The 12074-nt window shown below is 41.1% G+C and overlaps 1 protein-coding gene across 2 annotated transcripts in view; it reads right to left on the bottom strand.

The window, feature by feature from the left end:
• prkcbb (protein kinase C, beta b) overlaps positions 1 to 7644 on the bottom strand; it is a 91728-nt gene extending 84084 nt beyond the window's left edge. The window contains exons 1-2 of one of the 2 annotated variants that reach the window (XM_072368146.1): positions 7165 to 7644; positions 5774 to 5805 (exon numbers count right to left, since the gene is read on the bottom strand). In XM_072368146.1, coding sequence (XP_072224247.1) covers positions 5774 to 5805; positions 7165 to 7343 — 211 coding nt within the window. In that variant the 5' untranslated portion in view covers positions 7344 to 7644. The remainder of the gene's footprint in view (positions 1 to 5773; positions 5806 to 7164) is intronic. The other variant, XM_072368145.1, reaches the window with a different exon arrangement.
• Between the last annotated feature and the right edge of the window lie 4430 nt (positions 7645 to 12074).

Below are 12074 nucleotides of genomic sequence, written 5' to 3'. Positions count from 1 at the left end.
GCTCCAAAAAGAACACGCAACATATATTCTATGGCTCTTTTCAATTACATAAGACATAAGCGTCTTTCAACTTTTAAGAAAATTTCATGCAATCCTCTTCTTCTTATGCCCCTCCCACTCACATTATACCCCTCTGCCTCTTCCTTTAACAAAATCCACCCCCTCTTATTCCGTATGTCTTTCATTTGCTTCTACCTCCGCCTCCCTCTCATCTCACCATCTTTTCATGCATCTGCCGTTTTTTTTTTCTCTCTTTAATCTCCACTAATTCTCCCCCTTTCCCCCATAGTCCCCTACTTGCGATGTTTCTCGCACTTCCTGCCTCTCGACGTCTCCTCCATCGCTTTCAGGCTCTCTAAAGGGATAATTTGTCCATTAACTCTGTGAGGAGACAGAGGAGGGCACTCAACATCCTGTTACAAACTAAAACCCAACTCATTATCATCGTACTCATTTTGGAACACGTGTATAGACACACACACTAAACCAATCACGCGGAAGCATTAGAGCACACACAGCCATTAAGGAAATGAGAGCTCATTAAGTGGAACATGAAGCACGTGCATACACACACACACACACACACTCCCAGCACAGCGAGTATGACAGGCTGAAAACTAATACTCACACATTTCTTAGAAATAAACATTACATAATACTGCACAAGCTGCTACAGAGTCCCACTCTTTCTAGAGTATGGAAAACTAAACAGTAGAATCCCATTGAGGCATTACGATTTGTTGTTTACAGCAACAACACTGTGGGAGTCAGTTTTCTCCAACCTGCAATGTTTTACAATCTTGCACAGTGTGCAAAACCCAGACAGCTTCACTACTTGTGTTTGCAGTAATAACACCCCCCCCCCACCCCCGTGCTTAAAGCCTTTTTTTTTTCTAAAACTTTAATTTTTTTTTTTTTAAATTTCCACATTTTTTAACCAAAGGCTGGATGAAAATCAAATTGTCACTTCATAATTGCCAGAACAAGTTCACAACATTTCATGTCAACCTTGACAAAGCCATGTGTGCATGTCACATCAAAGTATGTCAGATATGATGTACAGATGGACTACAAATGTTCAACAGCAGTGATAAATGTCACTTAAAAGAAGAAGGAAAAGTACTTTCTTTCATGTTTTTAATCAGGTTTTAACTAGAATAGCTCATTAAACATTTGACACGTGCATGGTAAACAGTTCTTTGAGATAACTATAATCATGTCTGCACAATCATTGTAATCATGTTCATTCACCTGAATGAGAACAGCTGGATGAAACTGACAAAAATGTCACATTTTCACTCGTTTTTCATCATTTCATAAAGGTGACTGACTGATTGATGGAGCTGATGCCCTTTTAACGGTGTCAGCTGGTTGTAGTGCAGTCCTCTGATGTGGACATGGCATATTTTACCGTGTGTGGCTTTGTTTAAAAAGACAAAATCATTTCAAATGCATGTTTCTGTTTTTCTTTTCAAATAAATAGTGGTTATTCTATCTAAAGGTTGTATGAATTACTCATTTATTAGTATTTCATGTTTCATGTTATAATAGGAGAGTATTAAATTGTCATTTGCTATTATTTGTATGATAAATAATCGCTTACCAACTCAATATTGGCAAACCTTAGCCAGGTGAGTGGCCCAAAAATCTGACTTCTTCTGCTAATGTCCTTGATTTGTTCCAGTCAGAGTTCAGAAAAATCAAGGCTACCCAGGGTCAGTGAATGCAGCATTCGATGCAGTGGCAGCTCTCTAAAACACAGCAGGTTCCCCTTTATAAGAGGCGACAGAGAACTATGAAGTAGCTCTGTTGCAAAGATGAATGGAAACAAAGAATGCATTACACACGCCACCCTTCTTCAAGCACTACAATCAAAAAGACTTCTTTTAACACTCCAAATCTTCCAGTTATTGGCGCGTCACTTTCATGTGAAGACGAGTAAATTTGAACACGTCACAGTACAATATTTTCACTGCATGATACAGAAGGAAAACTTGCCAGGTTCTCATTTTCAATCCAAGAGGACTTAAATTTAATTAACTCAGATTTAATGATTCTTGGACACATTCAGAGCTTTTTTTTCCTTTTTGGCTACTTTATTTATAAAACAAAGAGTTTGTGGTAGTTGAGAGAATTGATTGAGTGCATTAAGAGACAACAGCCAAAAAAGGTGGGTCATTTTCTCAATCGGCAATATAAGCGACAGGAGAACTTTCTGTGAGATTGGCCACATTTGTGTCATACTGCAAGAAACTAAATGGCCACCGATGTGCCTGACCCACCTGCTCCTCCCCCGTGTGGGCAGCAACACCCATCTTCTCTCTGTGCACCTCACCAAAGGATCGCAGCTCAGAGTAGGCAAGTCTCTGCAGTCCTCTAACTCCTTAGCAAAAGGGTGCTTAAAAAGGACGAGTCTCCACCTTCTAACAGCAATCTGTGCAGTGTTCCCCTCAGACAGAGCTGCAGAGGGCACAGAAGTGGAGGAGTAAACAGCCTCCATCCTGAGGAGTCAAGTAAAACTGACAGAGGGGCTTCTTCTCCATGGCTTGTTTTACTCAGTTTTTTGCACTCCCTTACATAATAGCTCCTATTATTTTAGTTGGAAGAAAAAAAAGTTATTCAAGTCATTTTGTGAAAAAGAATGTATTCTCTTTAAATCACAAAGTGTAAGAAAGAAAGAAAGAAAGATACATCTATAAGGATACTAATCCCTGGGCACAGCCGTGATGCATCCTTAGCATACAGACGGACAACAGAAAGTACCTTTATACAGCAGAAGGGGTAAAAAACCAAACCGTACACCGCACAAAATGTTCTCACAACATTAATTTCTTTCCTCAGGCAGTGAGTCGACTGAATTCATCCTCTGCACTGCACCATAAAATACAGTTTTGTTTTACTGATCGGACAATTTACTGATTCATTTACTGTTTTTTCTGAGCCTGGAATTAGGGGACTACAACTGTAATTTAGTTACACACTCAGCAGTTACATGATGTAACTAAATGAGATCTCAAGTCTTTAGTTAAGATATTTCCAAATATAAGCCTGATTAACACGAAAAAAAAGAAATGGTACCGCATAATCTGACTGTGGGTAGATCTAAACGACATCTGATTACATTTGAGAAAATGAAACTTGTTAAGCCACATCCTTTTTGTAAAAAAAATCATACAAACCATGGTGAGCTGCGGCTCTCTGAAACCAGGCACAAGCTGTTGTTCAGGCTGAGTTCCTCATCGGCACACCAGGGATCAAAACCCAGCTAACTTAAATGCAAATGCTTCCCTGACTGAATCATGAAGTCTAATTTAATGTGAAGTATTTCAAAGTTTAGACGAAGGGGACTGTGGACACAGAAGCATTGTTTTATCAAAAATAATTAGGTTTTCAGCCGACAGCTCATTAAAAGTCAGTAACGAAAATCTTATCTCCAATGATACACCTTACTGGTGTAATACAGGCAAACCTAACTTCCTTTTTTTCTGCTCTGATATTCAAAAAAAAAAAAAGTCACCATGTTAAATGTTGCTGGTACATGCAATAGAACATCTCGCTGAACCACCCGGCGTCTGTATTGCAGGTCGTCTAAAGATCAAAAACACCTCAAACAATCGTCACATGGGATGTTTTTTTTTGTTTTTTTTACATGCAACAAAAGCAGCACGACACCCATATCAAATCCATGCGCTTCTCTGAGAACTAACACAAGCATGTAAAGCCAAGGAGCAAAGCAAACCCAAACACTGATATCTCACTTCACTCCGTGTGTGTGTGTGTGTGTGTGTGTGTGTGTGTGTGTGACCTTGCAGAGGAATTCCCTTTCTCCCTGAGCTGTAAGGAAATGATAGCCTGTTCTAGATGGACAAATGGCTCGAAGACCAACTCAGGTCATATGCTCAGACACATACACACACCTGAAACAAAGTAGGAGAAAACTGTTGCTAAGTGCAACACACACACACACACACACTCACTGCTAAAACCCACGCTATCATCATTCTACACACACAAACTTGAGTTCACTCAGACAGTTTAGGGTGGGGCTCTTCTTTTTCTTTTCCAAACTCCAGTAACACACCCCTGCTCCACCCTCGGCCCCCCCTCCACAGGCACTGAGCGGCCCTACAGTGAAGCAGATGCTCCCGCTGAAGCATACTACTGACACCTCACATGTACGCACGTGCCAATTACCGGCTAACCCACTACGGCGTTGAAAGGCACCTCTTCCATCCTACAGCATATAGAGGGCTGCGTCTGAATGTTTCACTGTTGCTAGGAGACAACAAAAATCCTTGAACATCCAACTGGCTGTTAAAACAGTGGAGAAAAAAAAAAAAGAAAAGAAAAGATACAGACTTCAAGCAAATTGAATAAAAATACAAATGCCAACGGCTCCTCCACATTTTTGTCATGTTCTTGTGGAAGTTTATATCGTCTGCCGTGGAAGGAGCTGCGGCGAGGACGCTGAATCTGTCCCTGCTGCTCGGTTTGATTGAAAAAGAGACGAGCAGGAGAGGGAGAAGGAGAAGGAAGGAAAGAAAGCAAAGAAGTGGACTTGTTTTGTAAATTTGCATTTAACCTAAATTACATGTTCAGTGTTACCAAACACAACACAGGGAAGTTAAATATTTCAGATAATCCACTCACACCATGTTATGTCATACCCTTGGATTGAGAAAGAGACTTTATCCCAGCAGGAAGTGAGTGCATCACCTAAGTGATCCAAAGTGAACCAATTTTGACCTCCGACTTTATCTTCCATCAAGGATGGAGCTGCAGTTCCTGCACAAAAATCACTGCAGAACACATGCAAAAAAGCAGCAGCGTCACCGTCTCAAGGACACTTGGGTAAAAAGGGAACATTGTCTCCGCCAGGAGAAACATCTTTGTTGTTCCTGGCTTGACAACTCAAAATGTCAACTGTGTTTTAAACATTCGACTTAAAAGGAAAAGAGAGCACAGTTTTACGATGGTGCAGCTGAGTGTTTCAGTGTCTGTAGTCACAGAAAACACAGGACTCATTTTGTATTTATTATGTCCGTATTGGATCAGCGTCCACAACAGCCCCTAACTGTGTCCACACCGAGAAAATGCTCAATTCTACGGATTAATTACAAAACTACACTCTCAGATTTACAACCTCAGTTGCCCTATATTATTGCCAAATGTAAACTTTCCACCTAAAGTGTAGATTTGGGATCTAAAGCTGAAATACGGGGTTAATCTGTTCACAAAAAAGAAATACTCTGCTTTACCAGCAATTTTACTTCCCTGTTCTCTTAAACGAACACAATATTTTCTACTGTAACAATCCTTGTTATTATCCATTCTTCATTCTTTCTTTTCAGCAGCATTTATTCAGTTCCCAGAACGTTCTTCCTCCTTCTTTCAATAAAAATTAACTGCACCTCAGACAGTCTGGGCGTCCTGTTTTAGGTTTAGAATTGAACTTTGAAAACAGTGTTCATAAAAAATGTTTTAAAAAGCATCTAAAAACAGTTTAAACACGCCTGTCGGTCATGTTTTGGCTCGGTTCGGTGTGACTTTATGAATCAAACAAGAACTTGGCACTTTGGGTTTCTTTTGAATATTCTGGAAAAGGAAGGAAATTCAAAAAGGCAGCCAGGAGGAGATAAGAGAGAGGAAAGACAACTCAGAAGAGAAGAGAGTAAACGAGAAGAGAACAAACAAATTGGCAGTCATTAATATGGAGCGCCACCACCTCGTGTGTGTGTGTGTGTGTGTGTGTGTGTGCTTTTAATTGACCCACCTTGACACTGGAATCCCTGCTTGCCAAAGCCCCTGTGGAGAGAACATAAACAGAGAGCAATTTACACACAACATACACAAAAGCAGCACCTCAACTCCACATGTTTGCATGGAGCCTAATGTTAAACACAGTGTGCCATCTTAATGAAGCACTAAAGAGCACAAATGAAGCATACACACCTGGTCCCACACACCCACAGAGGCACACAAGCTGAGGGATATTTAACTACTGTATGAACAGCTGTACACCAACACATATTGCTCTGTTAAGAAGAAACTGCAACTGCCACAGGGGAAATGGTCAGCCATACTTAGTCAAATGGTATGGGGCATGCTGGGATGCCTTCAGGTGCTTGTGAAAACGCAAACACACACACAGAGCCCAGCTCATTTTCATACGTTGACAGCAATATCCCTGAGTGTGAAATCCATCAGTGCACTCATTGTTCTTTTCCATTGAGCGCACTGACCCAGATAGATAGATAGATAGATAGATAGATAATATAGATAAGATAGGTATTGCACAATATTCCTATTTTAGGTGTATTTGCAGCCAGAGGGACCATCCCATTAACCCATGAACACAATCTTCTGGGTCAAATCATTTAGCCATTCACAAATTAAAAAGCTTGTCACAGGACTCAACTAACAGTCATTCTGGGAATAGTGCACTGTGCGGATAATAATAAACCGGACAAATTAGGCCAAACTAGAGTCCTAAATTCATTTAATTAATAACCTGCGCATAGATCTGTATCACTGTCTAGTAAACCCAGGTGGGCTCTATGGTGACAGGTCTGCTCAAGCGACTGTCAAGACAGGAGGAAATTAAGGAGGAGGATGAGAGGGAACAGGCAGAGGCGGAAGGCAGAAGTTGTGTCAGAAGCAGTGTCACTGTTAAAAACACTATTTGTTACCACTCAGGTTATTCAAGCTGGCTGATGCTTTTGGAGAGGATTATGCATTTTTGTCAGTCTCTCTCAGTTACTCTGCCTACTTGATAGCATCAAACAATGGTCTGCTGCTATTCCTATTTCACTGGTGCAACCCACATCTTTCTCTGTCTTGCCTTTTCTGCCCTTCCTTACAGGTCTAGTATCAACAAGTGCAAGGATAAGGCTGAAATAGATGTTTATTTTGAGAAAACCGTGCAACCGGTGGAGTACCACTGATACAACTTAATGATGCAATGCTGTCAAACACTGGGGTCCACTTTTCATCCATACGTATATATTTACTTATGTCAATCTAAAAAGCCCCCCCAGCACTCTGGTTATTTTTTATTTTCCTCTAAATTATAACTATATATATATATTTCAAATCCCACTGAAATAAAAGCATTTTCGAAACTATTGTCCTGTGAACCCTCCACCCGCACCACCCGCTCCTCACCAGATGAAGTCGGTGCAGTGGCTGCAGAAGGTGGGCTGCTTGAAGAAGCGCGGGATGAATTTGTGGTCCTTCACCTCGTGCACGTTCTTCTGCCGGAGAGCTCCCTGGCGCGCGAAGCCCCGCATGGGCTGGCGGGGTCCGTCCTCCCCGTCGCTGTTTGTCGCCGCCGAGTCTGCCATTCTCCGTGTGTCAGCGCAGCAGTGGGTCTCTTTAATTGAACTGACCAACCGAAGTTGTTGGTACCAGAAAGAAAACACCGACGGAGAAGAATAAAACGCTTAAAGTGAAGTCTCGTCTCGTGCGCCGCTTCGTGCAGTTAATAAGTGACGGTGGTAGCTGCAGGTGGTTTATTTTGTCAGATGTTTTACGGTCCGTCAGTTGACAAGCTGCTGCCGCCTCACTGCCTACCCTCCCTCTGCTTCCTCCTTTTTCTTCTGAGAGCTTCGACAGCAACTGAGAGAGAAAGAGAGAAAGGGATGGGAGCTTTTTTTGATGACATTGAAAATGGCCTACGTGTCGTTTCGAGACGCGAACTGCGTACAAGCTCATTTGTCTCTCACAGTTTCTATATATATATATATAAAAGAGTGCAGTGGGATTAGTTATGATAATTCATGTTAAATAAAACCCTCGTGGTTTTGATCTAACAGAGTGGGTAGTATGGAGGAAAAACTGTGGCCAGTTATTAGCTGTTTCAGCATACTTGTTGAAATGGTAGTGTGCAGTTTTTGGGTTATCCTCAAAATAAAATATATGAAAGTCAACTCTCCAAGCCTTCTGAATCTTTTTGGAGAACCTTTCTACAGTGAGATTTCCTCTTCGGGTTGTGTTCTCTATTGACCTGTAATAGGGTACGTGTCTTTTGGAGATCATCATGACACATTCCATCATGTTCCTTTACTTTGGTTACATCCAAGTAAGGTAGCAAAATGTTCAAATCCCCACAGGAGAACTTCATTACATTGATTACGACAACATAAAAGCTGCAAGTTATTATTGGGATTGTTTGTAGGAACCAGGAAAAACAGCCATGCCTGAAATATCTGCGCAACTTTGATGGGTGCCATTTTCAAATGGCCACCTGGGGTCAGAACGTTTCCAATTCAACAGGTGCTGAGGGAAGAGGAGAGGGCAGCATCTGGAAAATTGCAGCTGTTTATTTCCCAAAAATGGATGACAATATTTGAGGAGTGTGTGTGTGTGTGTGGACACAGTTGTCGAGTTCTGCCTCTGCTTAAGAATTCGCTTGAGATTTTCAAGGTTCAAGGATCTCCTGAATGTCTCTCATTTCAAAAAATGTTTTTCTAGTTATACTTTTTTTTTTTTTAATGAGACCCATCAGTTATATATGCAACTCTGGGTCATTTTAATGGTTAAATATGATGCTTCAGAGAGGAAAAAAAAAAGAAACAGACAAAGAACAGGGAAGCATTTCAGGACAACCGTATCCCAGCTGGTCCTTGCTGTCCACATGTATATATACTGTATGTACGCACACGTGCACACGCATAGTCAGCTGGCAGTGAGTGACCTAGTTGAGATTGATTTAGCTGCAGAGCAATAACAGCCTGTGCAGTCCAGACTGGTCTTGTCAATAGGTTTACTGTAGATTTAGCTCCCGTTTCAAATGTCATTCCTCCACACCAGCGGCTCACCTACCTGCATGATTACATAACGGCTGTCTAGACAGCTGTAAAAAGATAAGGACGAATTCATTTCTTATAGTGACAGGCACATTAGGTACGCATGTTGTGACATACCTGCGAGTACCTAAATTAACTTGTGTGTATGTATAGACTGTGACAATGACTCATTGTTTCATATACAGCCTCAGCCTCCGAGCTCTTCTATATTTCCTCAATACACAGGATGTGATACAACTTCTCCCCGCGGCTATTGAACTAGGGAATGTGTTCATCGGGGCAACCCAGCTTCCATGTTCAATATTATCGTTGATAAAAGCCAGCAGTGTTAGGCCTGGACAAAGCTGGATGATGCTCAAAGTATAGGCTCTTTAGTTTTGATGGTATCCACATCCAAATTGGAAGAGAGGGTTGGGAATTAAAGCTCTTTAATACATAGAACGTCTGCTTCTGACGACCAAATATAATTGAACAATTGACTCAAAAGCTAATTCGTGTACAGCTGTGGGCTATTTCTTTGGCATTTCTTCATCACTTAAGAAGGTAAAAACTCTGGAGTTGATTCCAAGTTTGACTTCTTTGCTTTTGACAGACAAAACTATGATCAACCTCCACCAGAATGAGGCTCATGGTCTGAAGTATTCTCCAAAATAAACTTCAAACCCCGCGGAGCAGTGTGATGACATGTGCATGTTTGGCTTGAAATGGCACTGGGTTTATTGATTATGCGAGACCGACAGCATTCTGAAGTGTAAAAATATATACTGTCTTCTCAACTGCAGCCAAATGTGGCTGAGTTGATGGGAAGGAGCAGATTGAAAGTGACCCAAAACATACTGAGCAAGCATCTCAAGACTCTCAGAAGGAGAAGAAGTGGAGTATTCTGCAGTGGCTGAGTCAGTGACCTCATCTCAACCCGACAACACTAAAGGCAAAAAGACACACAGACAGCAACTGAAGGCAGCTGTATGAAAGGCTTCACAAAGAAAGAAACCCATTTTTTGGTGATCCCATGGCTTCAAGCAGTTGTTCACCACAAACAAACTGTTAAAAACAAGCGTTTTCTTTATGTTAATTTGCCAATTTGCATAGCCCCTGAAAAATATCAATTCTACATATCAAAGAGCTCTAGTTAAAAGACTTCCTCCCAAATGGATGCAAATGCCTCTAATTAGAGCTGAGGGTCTGCACATTAAGCCCATCTTAATCATCGAACTTAACCTAATTTTATATTTATTTAGAACAGCCAAAATTGTGTTGCTGTCCAAATATTTCTCAACCTACCTGTATGTCAACAGTGTTGTGATCACCAAAACTTTGGCAAATAAGTCTTATCGTCCTTTTAAAGATTTATTGAAGTGGTTTAATATTGTTCATAGATGCCAATTTTCTTAAGCTCACAGATTATGAAAAGTTCGTCGCAAAAAAGCAAACAGCCGGAGGCTTGACTCGGCAAATGCAGGTGTGACCAGTTAGATGGTTTTAATGATGGCGTGGCCCTCTGCTGTCACTAACAGCTGATCTGTTAGATGATCTGTTCCCCTTAGGACAATTTATGAAGCCGGTGTGTTTCTCCAATATGACCAGAATGTAATTACGTTAGAACTATATCCCTGGATTCTCACTTCTACTGTAACCTCAGTCTTTCTGCCGTTGCTCTTTTCAGTGAAAGACATTTAGCTAGACTCAGGAATCTGAGTAACTGTGGGAAATCATTAATGGCTTGCATATGTAACACTTTTAAATGCCGCATTCAATTTGTTTGGTTCGAAGTCGGAAACTAATTTTCGACCTCCAAGCGTAGGAGTGCAAATGAAGAAAAGAAAAAAAAAGGCCATGGCTGCTTTAGCGATTTCTCTGTCTTTTCTATGAATAACAGATACTCATCAACATATGTCGTTCACCTGAAAGAAGAACAATTAAAAGGGTACAAAATGATCTATTCAAGTGCAGAACTATTTTCAAAATGACCTTTAGCTGTCTGATCAGGAGAAATTAATCTAATTAATGACACCATTACGTGTTCGAAAACTTATATGAAGGAAGTGGATGCTTTCCGAGCCCGTTGAGGCCCCTCGCTTTGAGGCCATCATTCATATTGAACTCTATGGCACTGGCTACACTTCTGCCATAAACTGACAACATTTGTTTATGAGTCAAATTTGTCCCTTGTGAGACAGGTGGAAAAATGAAAAATAGCGAGTGGGAGAGAAGCAGTAAAGTGCAGTTAATGTTGAAAATGTTGTGCAAGACAAATATCAAACCGGGGATTTCTTGCATGACGGTCCAGGGATTAGGGCCTTCTGTCACCTCCTTATTCCTCCTTTTAAGCACTTGTCAGTTAAACACTGGTGATACTTGGGATGTGGACACATGGAAACGTAGGATGACGAAGTACTGATGAAGGAAGCTAACTTTGCTAATCTGTGTAACAGGAGAAAAGAGGATTTTTTTTTGCCCCTTATTTAATTTAAACAACAGCCATGGGATGATGGATACATGTGGAAATATGGACAAACTTACCTGTTATCCATTTTCAGGTGAGACCAGCCTTGATTGCAATGCTCCATCCCTATTGTGTGTTTTCCATCTCCATATCCTAACTATCTCCTCATTTCATGTCTAAAACCTCTATCTTCCACCCTTCTCTCTGAACATCTTTCCTCTCCAATCCTGTAGTCTTTAATTTGCATAACTTTCTTTCACAAAGGCAGGGAGTTGCTGTGTAAACCTGTTGTTGCCTTCACTGTATACTGACTACAGTGCAGGACCCACTCTGACACATGGGTTCCACAAATGCATGCATGTACATTTACTGCAAAAAGTATACTTTTATCTTTGCATTGCCTCGCCTATGTAACTTATGTATGCCTCTGATGACATTTCTTCCGTCTCACTAGGTTACTCTAGCTCTGACTGATTTTGAAGAGCTGTGAGAGATGGCTTAAACATCATTGATCTGAAACCACAGCGAGTGCATTCTTCTGCTTTCACACTGCATTTGCATAACTGCTCTTTTCTCACTCTTATTCCCTGAGTGTGTGAATGCATGCATGAGTGTGTGTCTGTGTGCGTGGTGAAACATGCTTCATGCACATAACAGTACACATAACATGCTCAGAGTTATCGTATCTGCACATGCATGTGGCAGTTGTGCTGCTGTTTGACACCTGCAGCAAAAATACAGCCAGCTCTGGGGCAGAACGTTTTTTTTACACTGTGATCTGGGTAAAAGTCAGCAGTAAAATTTACATTTTTCAGTGTGTG

This window comes from Leuresthes tenuis, unplaced genomic scaffold (genome assembly GCF_036924035.1).
Source record: "Leuresthes tenuis unplaced genomic scaffold, fLeuTen1.0.hap1 SCAF_17, whole genome shotgun sequence".
Taxonomy (NCBI): domain Eukaryota; kingdom Metazoa; phylum Chordata; class Actinopteri; order Atheriniformes; family Atherinopsidae; genus Leuresthes; species Leuresthes tenuis.
The sequence above is the reverse complement of the archived record's forward strand: the minus strand, read 5'-3'. Positions and strand labels throughout refer to the sequence as shown.